This window comes from Rhineura floridana, chromosome 6 (assembly GCF_030035675.1).
Source record: "Rhineura floridana isolate rRhiFlo1 chromosome 6, rRhiFlo1.hap2, whole genome shotgun sequence".
Lineage (NCBI taxonomy): Eukaryota > Metazoa > Chordata > Lepidosauria > Squamata > Rhineuridae > Rhineura > Rhineura floridana.
In genome coordinates, this window is record NC_084485.1 from 103,565,330 (window position 1) to 103,593,160 (window position 27,831).

At 42.2% G+C, this 27,831-nt stretch overlaps 1 protein-coding gene across 1 annotated transcript; it reads left to right on the plus strand.

Moving 5' to 3' along the window:
- The first annotated feature begins 50 nt into the window (after nucleotides 1-50).
- Nucleotides 51-27,831, plus strand: IL12RB2 (interleukin 12 receptor subunit beta 2). The gene is made up of 17 exons (XM_061633371.1): nucleotides 51-106; nucleotides 559-651; nucleotides 2,796-2,835; nucleotides 4,139-4,413; nucleotides 5,689-5,803; nucleotides 7,601-7,788; nucleotides 8,945-9,087; nucleotides 10,039-10,177; nucleotides 14,805-14,884; nucleotides 17,264-17,483; nucleotides 18,153-18,350; nucleotides 20,579-20,680; nucleotides 20,769-20,924; nucleotides 22,177-22,311; nucleotides 23,039-23,126; nucleotides 25,377-25,476; nucleotides 25,901-27,831. Exons 2-17 carry the CDS (start codon nucleotides 594-596, stop codon nucleotides 26,432-26,434), a joined length of 2,571 nt encoding a protein of 856 aa, XP_061489355.1. The 5' UTR covers nucleotides 51-106; nucleotides 559-593; the 3' UTR covers nucleotides 26,435-27,831.

Consider the following 27,831-nt stretch of genomic DNA (forward strand, 5'->3'; position numbering starts at 1 on the left):
GGCCCTCCTCCGAGTACCGAGTCATCGAGAAGCTCGGAGGGTAATGACAAGATCCAGGGCCTTTTCTGTGGTGGCCCCCGAATTGTGGAACAGTCTCCCCAAGGAGGTACGCCTGGCGCCTACGTTGTTATCTTTTCGGCGCCAGGCTAAAACCTTCCTATTCTCCCAGGCATTTTAAATGCATTTTAAATACATTTTAAATATATTTAATATATTTTTAAGTATTTTGATGTGTTAATTGCTTTAGTTGTTTTGATATTGTTTAACGTACTTGTATTTTATATTGTATTTTTATATGTTGTACACCACCCAGGGAGCCATTGGTTATGGGCGGTCTATAAATGAAACTAAATAAATAATAATAAATAAATAAATAAAATCCAGATGTTCAACACTGTGGAAAAGCCACGGGAAGTTGGGATGTGGTGGTAGAGGAGCCCTATCTCCCTGTTTGGGAAGAAAGAAAAAGATCATACAAGCAACAACTAATTGCCTTTGATGTGTACCTAAATGGTTGCTTTTCCCCAGTCCAGTGATCACTAATTTATTTTAAAACAGGACAAGGAAACCCCAGCAAAGCCATATACATCAAGATGTTCTTCACGGCAAATGTGTCTTTAACAATTTGGCTATTAGTACACACGGGAGCAGGTAAGTATTTATTCCAAGCAACTGTGCTGGCTTTATTGATTTGGGGCCCTTGGCCCAAGCATCCTCAGTAGGATTCCTAAACCTGGAAGGGTGTGTCGGTGTGTGTGTGCACATAAACCTGAGAATTTTCTCGTGTTGCCTCCAAACTGTCTTGGGTCCTCTGTCAAGATGGTGGCATATGAACATATTAAACTGCTTATACCAAGTCAGACCATTACTGCATCTGGCCCAGTATGGTCTACTCTTACTAACTGCAATTCTACAAGACTTTAGGCAGAGGTCTCTCTCATCACATGCTGTCGAAGATGCTTTTACTAGAACAAGCCAGGAATTAAACCTAGGTCCTTGTGGATGCAAGTAACATGGGGCCCATTCATACCTAACCACAAAATCTGCATTTTCCATATTCTGTTGGTGGCCTTGAGATCCATACATGTCTTGTTTGTGATTGGATTATTGTGAAAACCTGATTATCAAGCGTCCATATGCATGGGCTTTTTTTTTTTTTTTGCTTTCTCATTGGCTGCTCCCCTAAGTCCCCCTCTTTTCAGTGCTTGGACCATAACGGTCATTAGCTTTTTGCACACCTTTTCAGAAAAGCGCAGAAACGTGTATCTTTTTTAAAATTTCCACGCATGTGCAGGTTTGTGGATGTGCAAAAGGGCAATGTTATCCCCCCCCCAAGTGCAAGCAAAATAAACATCTGAGTTGTTACATATAACATGGTGCATACTAAGGATGGGAGCCACTGGTTACTCCCGATTCCATTGAATTTGTCGAACTGAGAGGGAAATGCCTTTCCGTGTTAAATTGTTTCCCTCTATCTTCTGTTGTTACCTTCTGCCCAGTGCACCCACCAGATCTTCTCTGCATGCCTCCTCCTCCCAAATTGTATTAGATCCGCCGCCGCCCACCATAGGAGAAAGCAAGAGATTGTCTCTCATTCAGTTTCATGTTAGCAAAGGGAGAACCCAGATTAGTCAGTTTCAGGCTTGAAGGAAAACACCACAATTTACAGTGAGTGCACTCACTCACTCTCTCTCTCTCTCTCTCTCTCTCTCTCTCTCTCTCTCTCTCTCTCTCTCTCTCTCTCTCTCTCTCACACACACACACACACACACACACACACACACACACACACACACACACACACACACACACACACTCACACACTCACACACACACACACATCTGGCTGTCTAAATGGAGAGAAGCTGATCTCCCCTTCCTCTCGTTTCTCCATTTTTGGCTCTTTGGTATGTTTGCCTCCCCCTCCCATCCCCATCAGCTGTTGGGCAGGAAAAGAGGTTTGGCCTGCTGGTGGATCAGCTGCAAGATCAATGCCACATTAAAGTACTAGAGCTTACTCCTCTCCCCCCCCTTTTCCTCCTATCAGCCCAAGGAAGCTCAGTTAAAACCTCCTTTAAACTCTTTGTTTTCAATGAGTTGTTTGTGTACTATCGCAAAATAGCTTTTAAGTGGAAATATTATTTATTAAACATTTGATTTTACGTTTGATCGCAAAATAGTAATTTTTTTAAAAAAAAAACAATGTGATACAGCTACATAAGCCAGAAGGAGGAAGTATCCCAGTTCAGTACCAGAAGCAGGAATGAACTGTAAGAAAGGAAGAGAAGAAATGGACAGAGGGTGGGGGAAGGAGAAGGGGCTTGGTATATGATGGAGGAAGGCCCATGGACTGCCTATTGCAGGAAAGCCCACGGCATTGCATCCGAGCCCATGATGTTAATGCGGCTGATAGGAAAAGTTATCGTTTTTGGGGGGTTATTTTCAAAGCAGATTTGCTAATGCGAAAATCTATACTAGCTTGCAATGTCATATGGACCGCAGTGAATTAATGAGGACACATAGCAATTACACTGCAGATTATACAGTCATATGGACCGGCCTGTGGTCTATCACTGGGATACATACTGTCCCCAGTAGGGAGTGGTGAGCCCTTAATCACTCTTAGAGCTGCCACTAATTCCCAGCCTTGGCACCCTTTGGTAACTAGTACTGCCAAACAAACCTATATTGCCACAGTTTTCATTTGTTAAGAAATATTGCTCATCTTTTGGAAACACTTTCTCATCTTTGAATTGTTTATCAGAAAGCATAACCTTTCTTTCTCTCAATTCTAGGAGTACATGTTGGGAGCTCAGTTGCTTGTATCAGTGAACAGTTGAGTAACATTGCTTTACATTTTTATATGAATATTATTTTCAAGTGTTAAGCTAAAAATGTTAAGAAAAGCCATCCATTAGAATTCCTAACTGCGTGTATTATATACAAAGCTATGTATAACTTTGCAGACTGGATGAAAAAAATTACCTATTAGGATTCACATCTGTACTTCTGGCTGTGGAGCCTATGATGCATAATTGCAGATAAAGGGACAGGCTGTAGACTTTTAAAATAACCTGACGTTGACTTAATGAAGTGGTTCCCAAATCTTTTCCCCCATGGACTGCTTGAAAATTGCTCAAAGTCTTGGCAGACCACTTCATGATTTTCTGCCTGTTGTGGCAATTGTAAAGCACTGTACTAAATGCTGCATGATTTTTGTTGAATCAGGGTTAACCTTCTTAATTCTACTCTCCCCAGGGCTAGTGCCAGAGGGTGGCCATGTTGGGCCCTGGCCGAGGGGCCCCTAAAGGGGTTCCTCCTTAGGGTGGGTGGGTAGTGCTCCCATTCCGCGATCCACCACAGATGGCAGAGAGGGAGCTCCCAGGCACCCCCACTACAACTGTGCAGGCCCACGATGCATGCTCCACCTACCTCTCCCATTGGAGCGAATGCTGGCCATGCTGCGTGCATGCCTGCCATCAACCAAGATGGCAGCAGAGGCATCAGCCCCTTAGGGAAGCCTTGGCCACCATCTTGGTTGATGGCAGGCATGTGCACGCAGCATGGCCAGCATTTACCGCAGCTGGAGAGGTAGGTGTGGGCGGGTGCCAAGGGCCCAGGGCAGGCTGGTGCCCAAGGCCCTGACTCTTCCATTAGCTTCACTGCTAAACCTCTCCACTCCTTTCAGGTGCCTCCTTCCCCCATCACTTCCACTCTGTCCTGCTCACCTTCTGGGTGGACTGCCAGGTTCTAGAAACAATGGCGTAGCTGCTGTGCCCGCTGCTCTTCCCAGAACTGCAGCAGACCACTCGACTGAAGCTCATGGGCCATAGTTTGGGAACCCCTGACTTAAGGGATAAGAGGCCAGTCAGCTGAGGGGGCTGTTTTTGTCTGGACCAGGGCTTGCTGGGTTGGGACTTTTAAACCCTAACCTTAAAGCTTAGCAGAGTATGACACCACAACATAAGCTTTGAGTTTGGGCTACAGCTGTCAGGATCAGGATGACTGGGACAACCAGGAAGGTTGTTCTCACTATGTAAAGGCAATTTGTGAAGCAATTTTCATTGTGATATCCAATGGTGATTAATTTTCCAAGACATTATTGCAGCACACATAATGTTTGTTTCCTGCATTATAGGGGAGGTGTGAATGCTAGTGGGATAGAAGTGTTACGTGGGTCAACCGTGACTTTGTCCTGCTGGCTAAACAACGGTGGATCATCCAGCAGTTTACAGAACAGACAGACGCTATCCATTTTCCAAAACCACTCAGCAGTAAGCAGCGGCTCTGGCCATTCAGTCAGTGCTCACATTTTACAGCACACATTTGGGAGACAGAAGTTTGAATGCCAGTGGATTTCTCCGTGGAAAATGAAGGGAGTGCTCATATGCGGAGTTTACATCTATGTTGGAAGTAAGGAGATATTTTTGTCTGTTAAACATTTTGCCTATGTTCACAGACAGGATATGTTTGCAAAAGACATAACATGGCATTAGGGTGGCAAAATCAATGGGTTTCTTTTACTCCATTGCCTTCTGGTTTGGGTTGTAAGTTCTTGTACTGGACCAAATTGTACTGACCTCACATATCCTGTCTCCCAGCATCTGCTGCATGGGGAAATGTCATGTGGCTTTGACTCAAGATCTTTGTTTTGTTTATTAAGGAATAGGTTGCATATTATAAAGAAATGAAGTATTATTCCTTCCGTGTACACTTTTGTGTAATTCACCTATTAATTCCAGCAGAACTCTTGCCAGAGACATTCCTGGACTGGTACCTAGGGGCACAATCCAGCTAAGAATCAAGCACTTATAAATCCCATTTTCAATGAAAGAGTTTTAAGCCTGTGATTTACTCTCCCACTAAATGGGGCACAATGAAAGAAACCATTGGAAAAGGCACCTTTCATGGTTTTTCTGCTTACTTAACTCTTTAATAATATTATCTGCACCAAACCTTTAGCAAACCAAACTAATGCAGGGCCTTCCCATTCCCTTTCAATGTCTTTGCAATAAATGTGCTTTCATTCTGCATAGTCTGCAGCATGCCTTTCCTTAAGGCAGAGCTTTTGTTACAAGCACTTCTGCAGCAGGGAAAATGTGGTCATTCCTAGATAGTAATACCAGCACTGTAGTGATTGCTGGCATGGGTACCCACAATACTATTGTTTTTATAACATAATCTGTGAACAACAGTGCAAATTTGCCTCTGCTTCTGTCATTTTTGTCAAAAGATTTTTGTTATTACAATTGGGAGTTTTACACTGTACAACTCCTGTAGAAGAGCATGTGTCTACTTAGAATTCTTTGTTAAGTTCCAAGCACAGCCATCTCTCTTCTATCCCCACCCACCCACACATATTACTGGATGAGGAGGAGATATTGCATGACTCTTGCCGAAGACACTTGCAGGACTTTCACACAATGGCTAACACGTACCTATTGTATGCATTCAGTGATGGACTCGGGATCATATCTTAGAACTTTGGATCAGCAGTACAGCCCTATTTTACATGTAGCATATTTGAATTTGATCCTAATAAAAATAACAGAATAAACAAAGATGAACTCTTTGCCCACATGTTATTTTCTACAGGCCTATTTAATAAATAAATAAACATAAGTCATTGATGCAAAAGGAGGGTTCAATATGAACAGATGTTCATCCTCCTGCTTGTCTCTTTTTAAGTTCCTCCAGTCCAGCCCAAAAAACTACTCTGCATTCAGCATGGAAAGAATGGAAATACAATTTGCACTTGGGATAAAGGACACTATACCTACCTTACTACTACCTATACGTTACAGTAAGTCTTATTTATGTGTCTGAAGTTTTATTGTACTGCGTTCACTTGCCTGTTGTCCGAGTTCTTGGTTCCTTACCTTCAAAAACCCCACTCTCTCTGCTCCTGGATCCCTCTACATTTACTATCCTACCTTGGATAGTGGAATTTGAACCAAATCTTATCAAGGGCTCATACACACTGGAGTTTAATGTGGATCTGAAGCTGCTTGTGCCCCCCCCCGTGGGAGTCCAGATGGCATGCTCCTCATCCAAGTAGCAACCCACACTTTCTCCCACTAAATTCAGATTTCCTCCATTGGTGGACAATCCGATAAGGGAAGAAATTTGAATATAAAATCACATGTTATTCAACTGTGCGTGCACTCAAGTGCATTGTGTGGATGGGTTTTTTTCCCCTATGTGTGGCGAGTGCCATCTCATCAACACACACCCTACTTCTATTGTGTTTCCATCAGCCCAAAGGAAAGAATGCAGCCTGCAGTGTCGCTGAAGGCATGTTTCTGGTACTTTAATTTTTAAAATAGTTATTTTGCACAGAACTGTTCTTGCACAAAACAGCTGTATTAAGAATAAATATAAAATTTGCCTTCGCATTTAAAAGAGGTGGGAAAAGAAAAGGGGAGGAAGGGCAGTGCAGCCTTTCATGCTAACCACTCTAAATCCTTGCCTGGCATAGAGAGACACACATATTTTTAATTATTATCTTTTTACTGCTCTTTTGTGCAAATTTGGTATATTTGGAAAACTTGTATTTAATTCTTTTTAATAAAAAAAAAGATATGTGTGAGTGCATAGGTAAACGACAATCTGCATGCATGTCCACAATGGATTTCCCTCAGATTTCCAGAATTTCTGGTGAGTAGGGGAGAACTAATTGAGGAGAGGAGACAACACCACACAGTGCAAATACATCCTATCAAGCTCCGGCCACTAATGTGGATGGAAAACAACAAGATAGATTTTGAAGGCATACAATTGAAAGAGCTCACAGGCAGACGAAGGCACACACACATGCACATGGAAACAATCCACATACAGATTAATGCCTTAGTGTGGAGGAAACAGTCCCCAAACACTGGGACCATCAGAAGATTACAACATAGATATTTAGCTTCCTGTTATTAACCTTTGGCCCTGCAAAAGCTCCCACTGGTGCCAACGGGTGTTTTCCCACCCTAAGGCTAATTTCCTCACTGGAAGGCAATTTTTGTCAGGGAGAGCTAGAGAGGGAAGAGTTAAATGTCTCCTTCCTGTATGCCATGGTCTCCATAAAAATCAGGGCTCCCATGCCTAGTATTTAATAATAATAAAAAGCAGATATGGTTGCCAATTGTGTCATCTGCCTTCCCAAGTCCTACATCTAACCAGCACTGGATTCATAGAACATCATCTGCTAAATAGAAGTGTCCATCAATCGAATATAATACTGAAGTAATATCAGGCTGTGGGCTCACTAGTCACCTACAGTAAAGCATTTCCATTGGTCATACCTGCAGGAACAACAGGTTGATCTGCCGATCAGTTGCAAAATCTGTTTGAAGCTGAATTTTTTAAAAACACAAACACACTTGAGCTGATCTGACCAGATTTTAGAGTAAAAAGGGGTGAGATTTGACTAGTGTTGTGTGCCCCCGTTTTCAGAAAAGAGAGGTGGAGATGCACTGGAACTGGCACAACAGTAAGTGTGTCCCCTACTGTCACACAATGTAATAGGGGTGTGAAGCTAGTCTAATTTCAGCAACAGAGCAATAACAGAAAAGGGACAAAGTTTTCATCCAGGTTTGTCTTTCTGTTGCAGGTTAACAAACAGAATCATCAATGCAACAACAGTTTTGAAAGAGGAAAAGAACCTGAATTTCTCATATGGCTCAGTGGATCTCAGAGTAACGCTGGACTTTGAATCCACTTACATAGTTGTGGTCAATGCTGCCAATGGACTGGGGAAGGCTTCTTCCCAACCTATTCAATTCACATTAATAGATATAGGTAAACATAAGGAATCTGTCTCAGTTAATTCATCCTATTTGTCTAGGCACTCCAAAGGCTTTCAAGAGAACACTGGTTTGAATACAATTCTCTTCTCCCCCTCCCCTCCCATGATCCATCAATCAAAAGAAGCCTGTGCCAAAACTCTTGTGGTCAGTGGTGATTGTTGCTTTCTTTTCTAAACAGCCGGCTCCCACCCTTTCCTGGCATATCAGAAATGTGGAGGATGGTGTGGAAAAATCAGAAGCAGCAGCTGTGGTTTAGGGTGCTATTGTTCAGAAATGAAAGTATATGTTGTGTACAGGGAATGGCATGCAAAACTGGGGCCATGGTTGAGTAGTAAACGTGTGATAATGACAGTACTATGAATCAGGGCTGATTCACAAACAAAACAGTGGACTGTTGTTTTTTGAAAGCCATGGTAGCAGATTGCCCATATGAATGAGAATGGCCATATGAAGACTTCGCTATGGGCTCAAATTGCAGTAGGGGGCATATTGCTCAGCCTGGTTTTGAAAGATTTATAGTGGCACAGTCAGCTGCAGTGCAGTCAAATGATTCACACTCAGGCTGTGGTCAGAGACAACAGGCTTGCCTCTTCCCATCTCAATTAGATATAAAGGGTAAAGAAGGTACTGTTTATTTTATCATTTGTACCTCTGTGTGTCCCAAGTAGAGAGATGATTGGTAGAGCAGGTAGTAAAGTACAGTTATATATAGTAATGGGGATAAAGAACAGCTGAAGGCCCAAATTCAGAGATGCTCATGCATACCAGCATGTTGCACATACAGGAATCTATCTGTCAGTCAGCTCTACCTGACTTGGTGCATCAGTTTATTGGGAGCCGGGAACGCATGGGGGGAGCTGGATTTAGTCCTCCCTGATCACTGTAAGGCTGTCCATATAAGAGATCTGACCAGGCTGCTCCCACAGCTGCTAGTCCAGCAATAGGAATGACACATGATGTAGCCTCCAGGGCTGGATGTAATTTGTTTTCATATGCAGTTCCCAGTCCAGCAGAGGATTACCTAGTTCATTCCCCAAAGACTAAGTCCTTGGTATAAGTTTCTGTATATTGCCAATGGCAATTTCAAGAATATTGACTTCTGTGTTTTCATTTATTTTTTAAAATATTTTTTGGTCCCTCTGAATCAGTGAAGCCGCATGTTCCGGTGAACCTCTCCGTGACATTTGATAGCTTTGCTGCAACAAATTGCACCATTTTGTGGCAAGATCAACAAGAGGTGCAACACTTTAGATTAAGATACCAACCAATTAACAGTACCTCATGGGTCATGGTAAGTAATATTTTCTAAGTGTATTGTTTTATATCTGGGCATTAATAATGTGGTAAAAATGGCTTGGTTATTTACAAATTATTTACAGTGATTTCAAGTTCTCTTTCCATACCCAACATAAGCATCCCATACTGAGGGAATTAAGAGTACGTTACATGAAATTAAGTTCTGTTTCTCAGAATTACTTGACTTAGAATATCTCCCAGGACAACTTGCTAGCAGATGGCCCTGAATATGCACGCCTATCTGAACACTGCAAGCGAGCAGCAGCAGTAGCAAAATGAATGGTGTGTGTACAAAACACATATTTCTAATTGAGCATCTGTTTTGCACTCAGAAAGGTCCAACGTTCAATCCCTGGTAGGGCTGAGAAAGACTCCTGGCTGAAGCCTCGCAGAGCAACTGCCAGTCAGTGTAGACCAAGCTTCACCAACCTGGTGCTCTTTAGATGTTTTGAACTACAAATCCCACCAGCCCCAGCAAGCTTTGGCTGGTTGGGGCTGATAGGAACTGTAATCCAAAGAGCACCAGGTTGGCAAAGGCAGATATAGACAATACTGAGCTACAGTGGTGGCTGATGCCCATTGGGACTAGTGGGGCAGAAGCCAGGGAGGCCAACAACAGGTGGAGCCAGAGCCAATGACAAGCAGGGCTAACAAATTCTAGGTTTGTCTCCATCCTCCTCCCTGCTGAGTTCTTCCAAGGGCAACACTGAGACTAAGAAAGAGGAAGATCATAGTGCCACACACCTGGAGCGGTTGGAAGTAAGAAGGCAGGCAGGTGAGGGCTGGCTGCGGCCTACTGAAGTTGGTGGGGCAGCACCCCATTTCGTTTGCCCTTAAGGTCCAGCCTCCCCTGCTGAGCTAGATGAACCAATGGTCTGATTCAGCATAAGGTAGCTTCCTATTTTGATTTTGATTTTCACTGCCTTTTATTTTATTTTCATTTGAGCTTGAAAATATAAATACTACAAGATATGATCTGCATGACCTGAAACCAGATACAGCATATGAATTCCAGGTTTCTTGTAGGTTTTTCCCCAACAGAGGGTTCTGGAGTGACTGGACTACGTCGTTTCAAACAGAAGCAGGTAATAACATTTTGCACTGACTTACAGGACGTGCCTAGCATTTATTTTGTACCTTTATAAAAATCAACTATGGATAACACATTCATGCTTGCAGCCAAACTATAATCTCATAGGAATTCAAAACATATTCTTATAACCTAGAGACCAAATGACAAAACAAGAGATAAGGAAGAGATATTTCTCTGTTCAATGAAATGCAGATACAGGATACTACATCAGAAGAATCAAGTGTCTATACTGAAAAGCTCCCATTTATTTTTATTTATTTAACAAAATGTGTATACCCCTTGAATGTAAAGCCCTCTAAGCGGTTTACAAAAAACATTAAAATTATCAATAAAACAGTTAAAAACAAGGAGTCAAAAACATATTTAAAACGATTCAAAAAAGCTACTAACTAAAAAGATTAAAAGAGATCAACATCTATATGTCTGGAAAGGCTTACCTACACAGAAAAGTTTTAAGCAGGCACTGAAGGAAATGCAGTGAAAGGCACCTGCCTGATATCAATAGGCAGGGAGTTCCAAAGAGCAGGTGCTGCCAACTAAAAGAATGATTTCTTACAAGTGCAAACTGAGTCATGTGGCACCTGTAATAGTGCCTCATAGCATAACAACAAGAAAGCAGTCATCACAAAGCAGCAGCTACTCTATACAGATATGGGGCTGCGAGGCATACAAAGGCTACCTTGTTCACAAAGAATACTCCCTAAACCACAAGTGTGCATGTATTTCAGCACGGATAGATGAGGAATCTTGGGCCCAGGAGTCAAGTGCAGCCTACCAGGCCTCTCTCTCCAGTTCTTGAGACTCTTCCCAGGCTATATCCCCTCCTCAACCATACCCATGCTCCTCAGGCCACAGCCACACCTCTCACTAGCCCTACCTCGTGGACGCCTTGAGTGGCGTTTCTCTTTTTGGGGTCTGGCTAGAATGTGTCCTTGAACTCTGGTAATGCCTTTTCATTGCCTAGATGGGGGACAGAGAGGAATATGCGAGTATGTGTGCATAGAAGAAACTAGCCTACTTTTGTTGCTTTGTACACCATCGCCTCTGGGCTCACCCATTACTAGCCCATATGAGAAGGTGGCCCTCCATCTTAAAAAGTTTCCTCGCTTCTGCATTACAGACTATGGCACTTTGGAGTGTAAGGGGCAGACAATAACAACAGAGCCCAACTCATATCAGATGCACAATTGACATCAGACAGAAGCTAGCCACAAATACTATCATGGAAGAATGCCGCTTAGCTTGTCAGAACCATTCCACACTTTTTGTATATATTTTGGACGCTGTGAGCATCAAACTTTCACATACGTCCTATCTGGATGTTCCATTACAGATGATTAACTGTGGGAGGCAGGAGAGCCGGGTCACACACATTCTCACCCTTTCCCCACCGTTGTGCTCAGTGCCAGTCCTTCCCCAAGGGAAAGGTGTGTGAGTGGGAGGATTAGGGCAGCCTACTGAACACAAGCCGGCTGTCCCCATGAACTTGAACTGTGAGCAGCACTCAAGAGTTCCAGTTCCCTCTGACAGCCTAGACGTATTCACAGGCTGCCCTGCTGCAGTCACCCTTCCAAGTGTACAGATAGGATTGGAGTGGGCCAGTTGGGCGGGTGGGCAGGCTGGTGTGGAGGGGTGGGGCAAACTCTCCTGCATCACATGATCTCAACTACATGTAACTGAATGCCCAAACAGGGTTATAGCTAAAAGAGGCATTGGTGTACCCTCATGCTAAGCCTATGTAGGAATGTTTTCATACCTTGGATAGCAAAATATTGAGTGTCCTGATGAAAAAGTCTTATACATGGGGCGGTATCCAACTTGTGTGTCTTGTCAGTGCAAGAATTACTGCTGGCCCAACAAACGTCCCCCCTCCTTCCCCCCCCCACCCCCGTGCCTTCCCCAAATCTGCTCCAGGGGGTGGGTGAACCCCTAGAACACATTTGGGGGGCATGGGGAGGAGAAGAGGAAGTCCCATTGAGCTAGCAGAAGTCCTTGCACTGACAGAACCCTGTCTTAGCGCTACACTGGATACAACCCATGGTATTTAAGAGCCCAGTAGTTAGAAATATAGCACTTGCCTATTACTGAACATTAAACTTCCTCTGACACTGCAGTGCACAATCTAAGGAGTTACCATTTGTTCACATTTCTTAAAATGAGAAGAATTGGCTACAGGAGAAATAATTGCCTTTGTAAGTAAGGAGAGAGAGAGTGAGTAGAGAGAGTAAGGACGAAGAGATGGCTAAAGCCTATGAGTTGTATCCAAGGCTGGGCAGAGTTCCACTTGCGCAGTGGAACTTCCCCATCCTCTCCTTGCATTTCCCCAAATCTGCTCCAGAGCGTCCCTCAGTCCTTGGAGCTGATATTAAGGGTGTGCAGGGAGGGATTGCAAGGGAAATGTGCTGTATGAGCAAAATATCATGGCAGCGTTGGATACATTCCTTTGTCAGTTTGAGAGATATCAAAATTGTAGCACACAAGAACTGTGTAACTCTTATAAAATACTGTTCACTTTACTTCAAACTAAAACCATCATAAAGAGCCATGCTACAAAGTTTTCATTTCCTCTGTGACTTACAAAACTTTCAGCAACAAATTTTACGCATGACAAAATGTTTTTTAGGTCTTTGATGTGTTTGTGGGTTTCTGTAAAGCGCAGAAAAATGTTACTATGAACTGTAACCCTTGCATCATTGACCGCTATTGACACCGTCAGCTTCTGTTTGAAATGCTGACTGATGCAACGAGAGATAAAAGGTGTAAATGCCACCCCCTCACTCTTTTAAGGCAACTGACATTTTCTAGCAATTCTTATGAATGGCAATATTTTGGTTTGAAAAGGCTTCAGAATTTGTGGAGGGTAAGGCTATCAACAGCTACTAGCCATGATTATTTGCTGTCTCCAGAATCAGAGACAGCTTGCCTCTGAATACCAGTTCAACTGTGGGAGAGGGCTATAGCCCTCATGTCTATTTGTAGGCTTCCCAGAAGATCTGGTTGGTCACTTTGGGAAACAAAGCTGGGCTATTATAGGCCAGAATGGAGAACTTGCTGTGGCCCTCCAGATGTTGCTGGAAGTCCAGCTCCTACCAGTCCCAGCCAGCATGGCCACTGGTCAAGGTTTGTGGGAGTTGTAGTCCAACAACATTTGGAGGGGCACAGGTTCCCCATCTTTGACATCATAATAGGGATGTACTAGAATTCTGCCCAGTTTGGATTTGGTACTGAATATTTCATTAATTTGCTTATTCTCAGTCACTGAGGATCAGATTTTAATGTAGCAAATTTCCACTTTTTTAAAATGGACTTTAAAAAAAAATCTTCCTCTAAAACATTGATTGTAAGAATGAAAATTTATCGCTATTTCCTTTAAAAATATTGATATTAATATCAGTATAAAAGCAGTGGCTAGCAGATCCAGAACAAACTCTTGATGCCGGCCTGTTAGGTTGACGGAATGCTTTTGAACGGGCACTGGCGAACAGATCCCATCTCAACATCATAGGCCTTTGGTCTGATCCAATATACATCCAGGTCTACCCAATTATTTATCTGGCTGCAGATGAACTACAAATACAGGCTGCTTTCACACTGCATTTTATTCCGTTCTGATGATTTCTTACCTGGTAATTTGCGCATTATATTTGATCTTTCACATGACGCACAAGCTAGTTCCAGAATTCTAGTGGAATGTAATGGAAATTTAGTGCTAATTTCCATGATAAATTATACCAGAAATAATCCATTAGCAAGGCTGGGGACCCGGAAGATTGCAGGAGTTTTTCACTAGCTGCAGCTGGACACATGGCAAGTATCCCAGCATGCAGTGCGTTCCCACCCTTTAGTCACGCAGGGGGTTTTTTTGCCTGATGAACGTTGTACTGGTATTCCGGCATCAGTGTAGATAGCAGCAGCATTTCCCACATACACCCGTCTTGATAAAGCTACAACAATTTAAAAAGTCAGATCCTAAAGGGAGAGGGCTTGCATGGTGATGGGACAAGATCTTAGACCTCCTACACAGTGGGGAACAGTGTGCATGGGTGAGGGATGAAAACAAGCCATGTTAAAGACAGTTGTGCAAAATGCCGCTGAAAAAGCTTCTGTTCCTTAACGCAACAGGTACTGCAGTGTGAAAGGGATTTTAGAAATCAGGACAGAAGTGCTACCTTTTAAATCTGTTAAACTAATGCAATCAGCCCCATGTGGGAAAGCAGCCACAGTTACCCAAGGATTGCTTAACCCATGGATTGCTAAGTGGGTGAAGAAGCAACACATGTGCTGGCGCCATTCACAGGTTTCCCTTATCCTTTCCACTTCTTTCATGCTTCTGCCCAAAGTGACCAAAATACCATGACATAATAGTTTGGAATAAAATATGGGCTCCAGCCTTATTTGGCTAGGCCATGGTTCCAGGAAGAACAAGGGGGCTTTCAGTTGCTTGCCAAGCTGATAGGCAGTCAGCCCTACCAACCTACCTCATTCCTCAATGAGGATCTGCCACTATACAAAACAAACCATCTGTCCTGTTTGTTTTCTGTGTGCTGTCCAACACTTTGCAAAATCACATCCAAATGAACTATGTTACATTATAAAGCTCTTTTTCTCCTTTCCCCCAGTGCCACTTCAGCCAATTGATGTCTGGTATTTAAAGGAGGATGTGTCTTGCAAAATGCAGAATATTACACTTTTCTGGAAGGTAACAATTTCTATTACCTAAGCAAATTTAAAGTTGCTGTTGTATGCATATCTGACCAAAAGTGTAAAGTAACAATAAGTACCAATCCCTCACCCTAATTCAGGGGTGGAGAACCTGTGGCCCTCCAGATGTTTTTGGGACTACAACTCGCATGCTGGCTGGGGTTGATGGGGTTTGGGAGTCCAACATCTGGAAGGCCACAGGTTCCCCAATCCTTGTATTATATTTAAACACCCCTTTCTCAAAGAGCAGCAGAACATAGCATTATTTCCACTTTCTTAGGATCAGCTGACATTCCATAGAATGAGCTGCCAAAGGGTAATGTAATAGTTAGCCTGTTCAAATTTGACCTGGGAGATCTGGGTTTACATCTCCAATCAGCCACGTGGCATGACTGGAACCCTATAAATAGTTTGCTCCAATGATTTCAGTGGCAGTTACTTTTGATGGCATTGGTTCAACTTGTAAAACACAGTGGGTTGAATCGAACTAAGTCCTGCTCAGAATATATTTATTAAAATTGATGGACCTAAATTAATCATGTCCATTAATTTAAGTGGGTCTGCTCTATGATTAACATTGGATACAACCCACTGAGTTTTAACAAAAGATCTTCACCTAGCTGAAATGCAACCTTTAGCTTTTAACTGAAAATGCAGACAATCTTACAAAGAAGTATTATTTAAACTGCTAGCACATAGCAAGAGAATGAAGAAAATAATCAGAGGCTGGATACTTCTTTCCTTTAATGAAGTTCCAACTTCAGGCTCCTCCAGGTGACCTGTTTATTCAGCATTCATCCTGATTTGTTTGCACAAAGTTTACACAGTGGCTACACAGTGTCTGGTTTTTCTTGAGCATTTGTTCTGATTTATTTACAGGGGGGTTATATGACAGTGAGCATTCATCCTTATTTGTTGTTTATGAGGTGTTTATCCATCTTCTAATGATAATATGAAGTTGAAGTAACTGCTTGTTGTTTAAATTTATATCCCACCCTTCGTCCCAGAAGAAGCTCAGGGCGGCAAACGAAAACACTAAAATCATCTTTAAAATATCTTTAAAAACAAATCTTTAAAACAACTTTTTAAAAAACCCTAAAAACAATTCCAACAGATAGATTGGGATAAGGTCTCTACTTAAAAGACTTGTTGAAAGAAGAAGGTCTTCAACAGGCACTGAAAAGACAACAGAGATGGTGCCTGTTTAATATTTAAAGGGAATGAATTCCAAAAGGTAGGTGCCACAACACAAGAGGTCTGTTTCCTATGTTGTGCAGAATGGACCTCCTGATGAGACTGGTATCCGCAGGAGGCCCTCACCTGCAGAGTACAGTGACTGATTGATAAGACCATCTTTCAGGTTGTCAATCACCCTAATGATGACCCATCAATCACCCTTATTACTTGTTGAAAGTTAGGAATGCTGAACATCTTACAATGCTCCAGTGAACTGCATCAGTAGACTTTTATGTCTTTCCCCTCACTCACATTCTCTTTGATTCAACAATGCAAAGGTTTTATTTCATAACAGAGTCAATTTTAATTCTATGTAATATTATATATATATTTGTAATGGGGATTAATAAAGAGTGTTTGTATTTCATGAGCCCTAGTCTAGTTTCTTCTCTCAAATGAAAGTAGTCTGTACCAAACTGGCTAAGTATGCTCCTGGCTAAGCCAAAGATTTTGGCAAGAGCACATTAAGAGTTTCTTTAGGACATACTTGTTGTAATTGGACCAACCATAGTCCCACTTCCCCTTCTATGCAATGCATTTTGGGAGATTACCCCATCCTACCTCCGCGGGATCTTGCCCTTTGCTGCAGCAGCCAAATTCATTCTCTCATAGCTTCAACTCCCCATCTGTCAAATTGGAAGAAGGACAGTCTGAAGAACCATGCATTTTAAAATGCACCACTAATGAGATACAGTGGATAGTTTGGACACAGGAAGCCAAGTGAAAATTCACACCCAACAATACTAACAAGGAGGACTTGGGCAAGTCGCCATCTTTCAGCCTGGCTTCCCTGAGATGTTTGTGAAAATTTGTAAGAAATTGCTTTAAAAATACAATACATGGTAATCTCTCAGTAGTTTCTTACATTTATGCCCCATCTTTTCTTAAGGAGGCATACATTACTCCCCCATATCCTATCCTTATGACCATCCTGCAAGGTAGGTTAGGCTGAGGAGAAGTATGTGTGACTAGCCCAAATTCACATGGTGAGCTTCATGACTAAGAGAAGATTTGAACCTGAGTCTGCGCAGTCTTATCTGATGGTCAACTGAATGCTGGCTTTAAACTATTGAGAAAACCTATTTGAGGTGTTTGTGTGTGAAATATGCAAAGAAAAATGTAAGCTACTGTTTCTTCACAGACAATGAGCATACCAGAAGCAAGAAGGGAAAGCCATAATTATAGAGTGACATTTTGGGCCCTAAACCAGATGCATCAAAGAGCAGCAGAAACACATTCTACAGTGCAGACCATTTTCTCACGAGTCACTCCTAAGACAGACTATAACATAACAATTTGTTCTCGCAACTCACGGGGAATATCTCCACCCATTTACATTACTACTAAACTAGGAATTACAGGTAAAATTTCTTCCCTTGCCCCAATTCATTTCATATCATTTAATTTCAAGATGAGTCTATCTATAGGAAAGTCATACTATTCAATGTTTATTTTACACATAGCTGAACCACCATGATTAGTTTGCTAGATTTGACTCCAGTTGTAATAGGTCAACATTGTTCTGAGGAGGGGGGTTCGTGGTTGTGATACTTCTATAAACACACACAGTTTTGGTTAACGTTGTGCAAGTTTTAGATCCACAACCCATACTTTCCTAGCAGAAAGAGTAGAGAAATACCTTATTTGGCAAGTGCTTTGGACTGGGGCATAACTACAGTACTGATGATATTCTTGCACAGTGCCTAGCAATTTTAGGTGCTTTATAAATAATCTATTGTTGTTGTTCTTGTATTAATTTAATTAATTTACACTTATGACTTAAACTTTTGAGTTGCATGCAGACTAAACAAGTTATGCTTGAGTCCCGTTGAAATCAATAGGACAAGTTAGTCATGACGAGCCATATTGTCCAATTCTAATTCTTTTTCTATCTTCAGTTACTAACTTTTCTTCTTGGAAAATCTCTTCCTTTTTTTAAGTTACATTTCTCCTGTGTTGAGTTGTATGCCTGGGTTCAGCTAAGGAGTTAATATATTTTCTGTTGTTTCCTCCCTGCCCCCCCTTCAAAGATCTGCCACCTCCTTACCATCTCTCTGCTGCGTCAATGGGGAACGGGAGAATCTTTGTTGCATGGGAAGCGCCTCTTGCACTTTCCCCTTTTATCAATGGATATGTAGTGGAATGGACAGAGCTCCATCGTTACAGTCACTTGAAAACCCACCCAGCCTGGCTCAAAATCTCCCTATCCAATCTCACCGCAACAATAGGTAAGTGCCTAGCACAGCAAGACTACAGCAGATGGTGCTAACTGCTTTATTTGGGAGAAGACTGGCTCGTGTACCTGGCAAAGGATGAGCAATTATAGCTTCCTAGACAGCATTTTACTTCTTCACACATTAAGATCCAGCTTTGCAAGGTACAATAGCTGATTCTGTCTCCCAATTTTTCTAGATGGCACAAGATTATCTCTTTTAAGCTACAGCTCATCAAAGTCATTGGAAGCAAATAGCTGGAGGCAAGAGAGAAATATTCATTGTCTGTCTGTCTCAAGGAGTTGCGCTTATCTAATAAAAACTACTGACTCAACACCTTATTACTACCAAATTCAGTGCTGATTTCAAGCTCCTCCAGATATCCTTTTTATTGTGCATTCATGATTTTTTGTGCCCATGAGGCTATCAGGGTGGTTATACACGACAACACTTTTAAAATGTCTTGGGTTTTGGAAAAGCTCCCTTTCTCATCAGTGATGCATACCTTGTAACTTCCTGCAGAAACCCTGTAAGTTTTCATACAATTATTGTTTTGGTCTATTCTTGGCCTACACTTGTTGTGCTCTAGTCCCTCCGGCCAGCAATAATATGGAAGCACTGGGGAAGCATTGCAGAAGTACTAATAAAGCAGAATAAACCCAGCACTAATATGCTATTATTGTGTCAAAAACATGTTACAGAATACACCCACAATAAACCACAGCCTGGAGGGGCTTTTACATAACAGGAAATATTTTTTTCAATAATGGCTTGAATCCAAATTCAGTCTTTTGTCCATGTGGAGTACACCACTGTTGGGAGGAGACTTTCACCAACCCCCCCTCCCCTCCATGCCACGGGGTCCCCCAACACTCAGGAAAGGGTCTGCACTGGGAGGATGGTGAAATCAGCAAAAGTTCCCTCTTTCCTTTCCACTGGTGGAAGCATCCCCCAAGTGGAATTTTCAAAATTTGCACTGCAGGCAGAGTCATGTAACCCAGCATAATATAACAGCGGGGGGGAATCATGTGTCACTCTCTAGTGCGGTGAGAAGAATGTTGTTAAGGCTCCACCACCTCACCACCTTCTGCCTCAACTCACTGGCTAGAGTTGTTGGTTTTTCCAGAAGATGGTGGACCACAATTCTGACATTTTTAGGGATAAACCTTTTGCAGCTTTCCCACCATCATGTGAAGATTTTGTGACTCAGTCCTTCAGCAATATAGATTTGGAAGCAGTACAGGGAAAGAACTATCAGAAAGAAATGACTGGATGCAAGAGTTAAGCACATATAATGGGGCTGGTAAAAGGCAACTTCTCTGCCCTCTCCACTCCACAGCAGCCCCTGAAAATGTTTCAAGGGCCCTGGAAGTGGATGAATCAGGTAGGCATTCACGTAGGGGGAGCTGAGGTGGGGGATCCCCCAGATACAATTTCCTTGAGCTCTGCTCATAGAAAGTGCCTCTGCCAGACCTTTGAGGATCCTGTTTCTCCTCAGTCCCCGCAGTAGCACAGCCTACTCCATCCATCCAGATCCATGACCTTCGAGGGGTCTGCTGTGGGGAGGAGGGGGGCAGAGAAGTTAGCTTTTACCGTCCCTATTATGCATGCTTAAGTCTGGATCCAACCTAAAGAAGCGAATCTCAGCTTAGTGGTTTATAAACTGGAGACATCTGAAACCATGCTGTACTTAGCAGCTCAAAAGAAATACAGCTGTACATACCTACCTTTCTGCTTGCTCTCTCTACCTATCTCTGTGCTTTAAGTGTTTATCTACTAGCTGTCATGGTAATGGCCTGAAAAACAAAATCAGCAAAAATGCATATTAAAACCCCATATGCCAGAAGGATGATATGTGGAACTTCATTTCCCTGATCTTAAGTCTCCTCCTAGGTCTCTCTGTATACTGACTTACAGTGGTCCTTCCATGTGTGATTTTCCAAATAAAGATAGAAAGAATATATTTACCTTTGCTTATTCTGATAATTCAGTCTGGTTTTTAGGAGTAGGAGCTTTGTAAACACAATACTTCATAAAAATATTTTGTTCCTATGTCCAATCTATGACCATACATAAAATATTAGGTGTTGTCTAGTCTACACTTTCTACAAACTTTCTAATCTTTACAAACAGATTATTTATAAAAATCCTACAAATTTTAAAAAGGGGGTAAATCCTCTTAAACAAGGCTCAGACTCTAGCCATAGACAGATTTGTAGCAAAGATCATTTTCTCATTTCTAGAGAACCTAAAGCCTAATAGGTGTTATGGCATCAGTGTGTTTGCACTCTATCAGAACAGAGCAGGAAAAGCAGCTTCCACTACAGAAGATGTGTCAACAACAGGTAAGTGAGATGGCGCTCCAGATCCAATATATGTTTAAAATCCAGCATAATGAGCCCAGTTTTCTCAAGATGATTTTATGTTTTTCAGCTCCATTAACAGGACCTCAGATTAATGCAACAGTAAAAGAAGGGCACATTTTGGTCTCTTGGGGGGAAATTCCAGCTGATCAGCAAGTGGGCTGCATTGGTTGCTTCAAGTTATACATGCAGAAACAATTTGTCACAATGCCTCCTAAAGTCTATGGTAGGTACCTGTTAAAAACTAGGACTTGGATCCTTGTACTGCACAAGTGACTCCCCTGTGGCTGTGCAGATGTTGCAGACTCGCAACTCCTATCTGCCCCAGCCATCATGGCCAATGGTCAGGAAATGATGGGAACTGAAGTCAAACAACAGATGGAGGGTCACAGGTGAGCTGCCCCTGATGTACTGAAAAATGGGAGACAGAGGGGAGGGGTAGAGTTTTAGGAACAGTTTGTAGAAAAATTCTAAGATGTAAGAAGCATGAATCCCGAGAAGTTGTTTTAGTTATGGCATAGCTTTAGCTGAGAGCTCCCAAAATGCAGAGCTGGTACCACAACTGAAAACTGGAGAACTTCTCTGGGCTGGGGGTCACTTTCCCTCATACAACACAGTCAAGTAAAGAAAGACACCAAGTTGTTTCATCTATTTCTGTGGTGATTCCTACCCACTGTTTTACCTTTTCATTACTTTTAGATTTTTGCTTTGTTAATTAATGTTGATCATTTTACTCTGCTGTGAAATCACCTTGATCCACTGTTCTGCCTTTTCATTCTTTTATGCTGTTTTGGCTTTGAATTTGCTTTGTTTTAATTAACATTGGTAGTTTTACTGTTAAATCACTTTGAAAATCACTTTGGCTGAAAAGGAAGATGTATGGAGACATCCAGCAATGTCCACCTGCTTGTGCAATGGAAATCCGCTTGCGCCGTGGGATTTCCAGTTTCTCTTACCCAGTCACACCTCCAAAATATGTTCTGGGGGGGATCCCCCAATCTCTTAGCGATGATTTCAGGGGCATATTAGGAGCTGCAAGGGGAAAAGAGAAGCCCCATAGTGCGTGTAGATGCCTGCTCGCATTATGTCGGATTTCACCCATAAATTTCAGAAACAAGTAACCACTGAGACCCTAAGCCAGATGTGGGGACCCTTTAGCCCTCTAAATGTTGCTGGACTACAACTCCCATCAGCCCCAGCAAGCATGACCAATGGCCACGGATGATAGAACTGTACTTCTACAACACCTGGAGGGCCAAAGGCTCCTCACAACTGCCTTAAGCTGAAATGGTCAGTAGCAGCAGTTGGTCAAATTCAGAAGTACTGCACGTACTGAAGTTGCAGACCATTCCAAATGTTTGAGGAAAGATGGGTGTGGCTGGGAGAAGGTACTGGTTCCTTGATGCTAGCTTATACCAATGTTTCCTTCATTCAGCAAGAAACGGCAACTTTCACTTCTCTTTCTTTCTCCCCCTCAGATATCCCTAAAACAGCCTCACAGCCATTCTCTATAGGAAGTGTAGAGCCTGGTGCTGCATATGCTTTATGGATGACAGTTTCCACTAAGGCTGGAGAGAGCCCTAAAGGGAATGAAGAAGTGATTTACATAAAAGGTTATTCTTGAAGATATTTGAGAAAAAGCAGTTTAAGCATGTTAAGGTTTTGGCTACTTAGTAGTAAGCTGAAGGCACTTCATCTTTAACACACAAGATGAAATACTGCCATTGAAGACAGGTTTGGGGAAGAGTTTGATCAGCTGAGTGTGCACCAACCTGGCTCAAATTTAATCCTGCCTATCAAGCATCATTAGGGAATGTAGGAAGCTGCCTTCTGCTGAGTCAGACCATTGGTCCGTCTAGCGCAATATTGTCTACACTGATTGACAGCAGTGCTCCAGGGTTCTAGACAGGGATCTTTTCCAGCCTTACCTGGAGATGTCCGAGCTTGAACCAGGGACTTTCTGCAGGCAAACAGAAGCTCTACCACTGAGTTATGACTGTTTCCCAAAATTGTGAATAGCATTCATGCATCTGAAATCATATCGGCTTTGCATAAATTTGGGTACCCATACTTCTTGCTAGACTTTACTCACGCTGGTCCTTGGGGGCTGAGGTGTGGGAAAGGCAGAGCCAGTATTTGGGGAATAAATAGCTTACCCAGCAATTTTAAACAGCCTCCCAAAGTAGTAAATATTCACATGCAAGAATCATTAAAGGCATCAGAGACACACGTCTCATTTTTAACAATAGGTTAGGGGAATTTTCTAAACTCTCTTGGCATGTAAAAGAAGTTGTCATATTTATGATACAATTTTTAATAACAGGTTTATTGCACTTACAGATGCACTCAGCTGGGGTCCTGTTATAACCATTTGCATTATTATTGGTCTTTCAGTCTGCGTCGGCTGTGTGCCATCCATTAGGCAAATGTAAGTGGAAATTGTTTTCTTTCAATATACATATTCTAAATGTGTAACTGCATGCAAATGGTATAAAACATGATGGTGCATACTATTGGATATGATGGCACGCACCGAAGGACAGTAATTGAAAAAATGCATATAGAAAAAAAGGTCTTCAAGTTGAATGGTCAGGCTGTAGCTCATTAAAGCCAAATTGCAAATCTCCTTTTAGCTTCTCAACAGATTTTAAATAGAAAACTCCAAAGTTCATAAAAAGTTGTAACTTTTGTAAATCTTCAACAAATCCAATTTCTTTTATTTCAGTACTTTCATGAATATCTTACCAAGTTAGGCTAGTCAACTTCTTCACTGAGGAACACGTTGGAAATCTATAATGTGATACAGCAAGAGAGCTGATGAGCCTCCAATACCTCCTTGACAGCTCATGTCAGAAGAACTGAAAGAGGACACATAATGGGACTGTACATCCTCTTTATAACTCTTCTTCAGCCAAGAGTACTGGGATATGGAAGGTCCAGGCTAAGGGGCTCTGCCAGGACCCCTCCTGTGGTCTCCACCCTGTCTCGATCCCACCTCAGGGTCCTGGTCTCTCAACGGTTCTCTCACCGGCCCTAGTACAAATATCTCAAGATCCCACTGCTAGGCACCACCACCTGACACTCTCTGTAAACAATATTGCCTTGAGACTGTGCCTGGCTTATTGCTACGTTGTGTCTGGGTGCACTTACAGGCCTCAACCCCCCTGTATCTTTGTGCCTATAAAGATTACAGCCCTGGGTTGTTTTGGATACCTGATGATGTTACACTATCTCTTCACCGCTGCCACCACTGACACTGTTTCCCTACCTTGGTATATGTCCTGCCCACCCTTCTGGTCTGTGAAACCCAGCCAAGGATCAGGCATTTTTGTAAACCAATAACTATTTATTTATTTACACAGGGAACAACAAGATTACTTAAAGGTTCAGCCAACAAGCGTGTGGTTTCATAAGATGCATTATTCTTTATATTTCTTAGTCATAGATAACCTGCCTCACTACGCGCCTAAATCCAATCCACCCCTCCAAAACCCAGAACCAATCACCACCCTCTCCAAAAACCCCTCAGCACTTGAACCACCTCACAACTGTCATCCTCCCATTTATACCTTCAGACACCCAGACGCTCAGCCAACCATCATACAACACTCATCAACATTCCAACCCATGTACTCCCCCCTCTCAGTCTACCTACCACATATACTCTAATAAACCCGCACTTACCATATTTACAGTAATTACATTTACAGGGGCATCACAGACTCCAAAGGTTACACAGGTTTCTTGCAGCAGAGAGGAACTGCATGTGGGTGGTTTGAGTGCAAAAGTAGTAACTAGGTACAGGGAAAAGGAGAAATGAAAGTGAGTAGTCACAATGTGGCGTGGAAGGAGAATTAGTGGCAGGGACTGTGTACGCTGTATCTTATAGAGAAAGGGAAATTTTGGTATGGGACTCTTAGGTTTAGGAGCATCAATAGTCCCTATGATAAAGGATTGTAGCTGATTGCTAACCATAGTTAACACAATCATTGACTTGAATATGATTTTCATAAAACAGGCATGGAAATTGAGATCATCCACTTCATGCAACTTTTTACCTACACATATTTTAGGAACACACACTATTGTTAGTGAATTGGTAGTACGAGTGTTTAGCTTGCATGATTGGAAAGCCATTGCAATGCAAGCTGCTGTTCACAAGTGTTGGTATATGTATACCAAAGACACATTGCTCAAGGAAGGAAAGGAGGGAACCAATGCAGTAGCAATTAGAGACTGTACGGAAGACTACTTTGCTTTAGTGGCCCTGAAGAGTCATTGATTCAGAATGAATCAGGCTCAATAAAAGTATAATTCTAGTGCACTTTTGAGGTTTCCTCTTATTGTTTTTCTGAGATATTTTGGTGCCCAAAGCAGAAAATCCAAATGATCCCTCATACTGGTAAAAAATAATAAGTAATTAACAGTTTCCTAGCTTTTTATGATGCATCTGAATCTGCCACTTTAGGCAGGCAACCTCAGTTGGCCCTGCAGAGTCCACATCAACTTAGGGAAAACAGCATAATATATGAGATCTCATCAATCCCAGCACGATGTACTTGTGTACATGCCTCCTTGTGTAACTGTCTAACTCAGTACCGCACATATGGACTCAGCCTGACTTTTGAGTACATTTAAAACTCAAAGTGATGTATTGTTTTGCACTATTTCCTTCTAGGCTTTTCTCACTCCTTTCTGTTCTGCTTTGTGGGTGGCATGAAAAAGCTATTCCAGATCCAGCCAACTCTTCATGTGCTAAGGAAATCATATCTATAAAGGTAAGCTTGCCTGTCTGGTATCACCAATAAGAATCTCATTGCTAATGAACTAGTTTCTCTAAAGAAGCCAACCTGCCTTAAGCAGCTGGTCAGCAGAGCCAATTGGAGAACACAAGATATGGACAGTTGCAACTCCAGTTTGCAAGGACTTCCTCCTGTCAAAAGCAGCTTTGCTCAGGTGAAAAGGAAATTTAACAGGAATATACTTTTTTTTCTTATAACTTTCTCTCACGACTCTCACAGCCTGCTAAATGCTGTAGCAAGCACCCTGCCACTCACTGTACAGAACATTTAGAAATGCCATCTCTTGCAGAGCAAACACCATTGACTTATATGCAAAAGCAGTTTGCTTTTAGGGAAATGGTTAGACATTTATGCATGAACTGTCATTAAACTGAAATTTCTCCCTCATCTTCTCAAAAAGGATGAACCAAGCTTCGATTCTACACAGTTCCTAAAGAACCCAAACAGCTTTGAAGAGCCTGAATCTCTGAAAATAGAGGAGGTCTTCATAAAAAGACAACACTGGTCTTTTGAGGATGTGCACCTCTTCAAACACACAGAGGAAAGAGAGAGCCACAACTGGCCAACAGATAGCCACTTCCAGAAAGAGAATCCAATTGTGAACAATGTAGATTATGATCCTTTGATCACCAGTACGACAGATGATGCTGGCCAGCATCAGCTGCTGCCTTTGTACAGAAAAGTTGCACCCGAAGAGCCAAATCAAGGCCAGGTACTTTCAGAGTACCTTGCCAATTCACATGAAAATGCAACAGTAGACTACTTGCCAACTATTTCACCCACCATTATGGACACTGGTGAAGACAGCAGTGAATCTGAACTCAATTCTTTATTGCTTTTTCAAAGAACGTCTTTTCTACCACAGACATTTTCTTTTGGGGGGAAGCTTACTCTAGACACAGTACAAATGGACTGTAATTCTTTCCCCGACTAAGACTCCATTCCTAAGACCCTTTGAACTTAATGGGACCTCTGAGTAGACATGTTGGATTGGATTGTAAGCCCCCCTTAATTGCCCCCCTTTCATGGAGATCCTTTCATGAGGACGTTCAATAGGACAATGCCCCTTATTTAGGTTTCTAGCACAAATACTAGGTAGTAACTGCTGAACTAGCCCAGTCACACAAGCAATGGAAGGTTGTTTAAGCCAAATTTAGAGTACAATGAGAAATTTTCTCAAAAGTAGTTTCAGAGAAGTGGGGGTTCTATCAATGAAGTTGTCTTGTTAGTGGAAGGACTTCTGCCTGCGCAATAGGACATCCTTTATCCTCTCCCTGTGCACTTCCTAAATCACTCTGGAGGGTTGGGAGGAAAGCCAGAACAGATTGGGGAGCACATGGGTGTGTGGGGAGAGGACGTTCTGTTGTACAGGTGGAAGTCCTTGCACTAATGGGAGGACTTCATTGGCTACAATCCTGGATATGCATGAAGCTCCGAGTATAAAACCTGGTTGTGATTCAGAGGAGTGCAAGAGAAATGTTTGAGCATAGTGGAATGCTTTGACTGTTCCCTTCCCCAAATAGAAGCCCCCTTCTCTTGTACTCCATTGCATAGCAAGCATCTTTTGTTCACAGCCCATGAACAACATGGATGTGATACACTGCCTCATCTCAAGCCAAAACAGAGGTCATACTTTGAGACTGGAAAACCCGAAGACTAGGACAGGTGTTAAGGTCCACCTCTTACAGACACAATTCATTGTCTGAGGATGTCTCTAAATCAACACCATGATAATTTCTCTACAGTCTAGATTGTTATGTTTTAGATAAAGGCAAAATAAGGTCCCAGTCTCTCAAAGGATTGTGGTGAGAATAAAGTGCTACCAAGATAGAATACTAATGGGATGAAAGGTACAGATATAAACATTCATCCCTTGAATTTCCTCAGAAAACCTGCACTTTGTATCTTATTGTAGTAGTGTCTTTCTAGTATCCCAGCTGACCATAATACCACCCAAGGAGGGGATGAAAAGACTCATTTCCCATCTTCTATGGGTATTAGAATTATTATCATCTCACATGGGAGCAGGCAGCTGTAGACACGAAAGTGTATTCATCAGTTGTAGTATCCAGGGTAGCAAGACAAGTATCTACCCAGGACAATACTTTCAGTGCAATAAAGTTTTTACTACGGTAGCAGCAACAAAAGCCAGGGAGAATGAATCAGTATTGTCTGAAATAAATGAAGAAATCTATGCAGATGCAGAGTTAATTGCACTAATTAAAAAGTAGGGAAAAGCTAGAAACTGGCCAGATTTTATTTCCAAATCCTATGCGTACATTTTCAAGGAATTCTCCATACATTTTCACTGTAGGAAACCAGAAACACAAC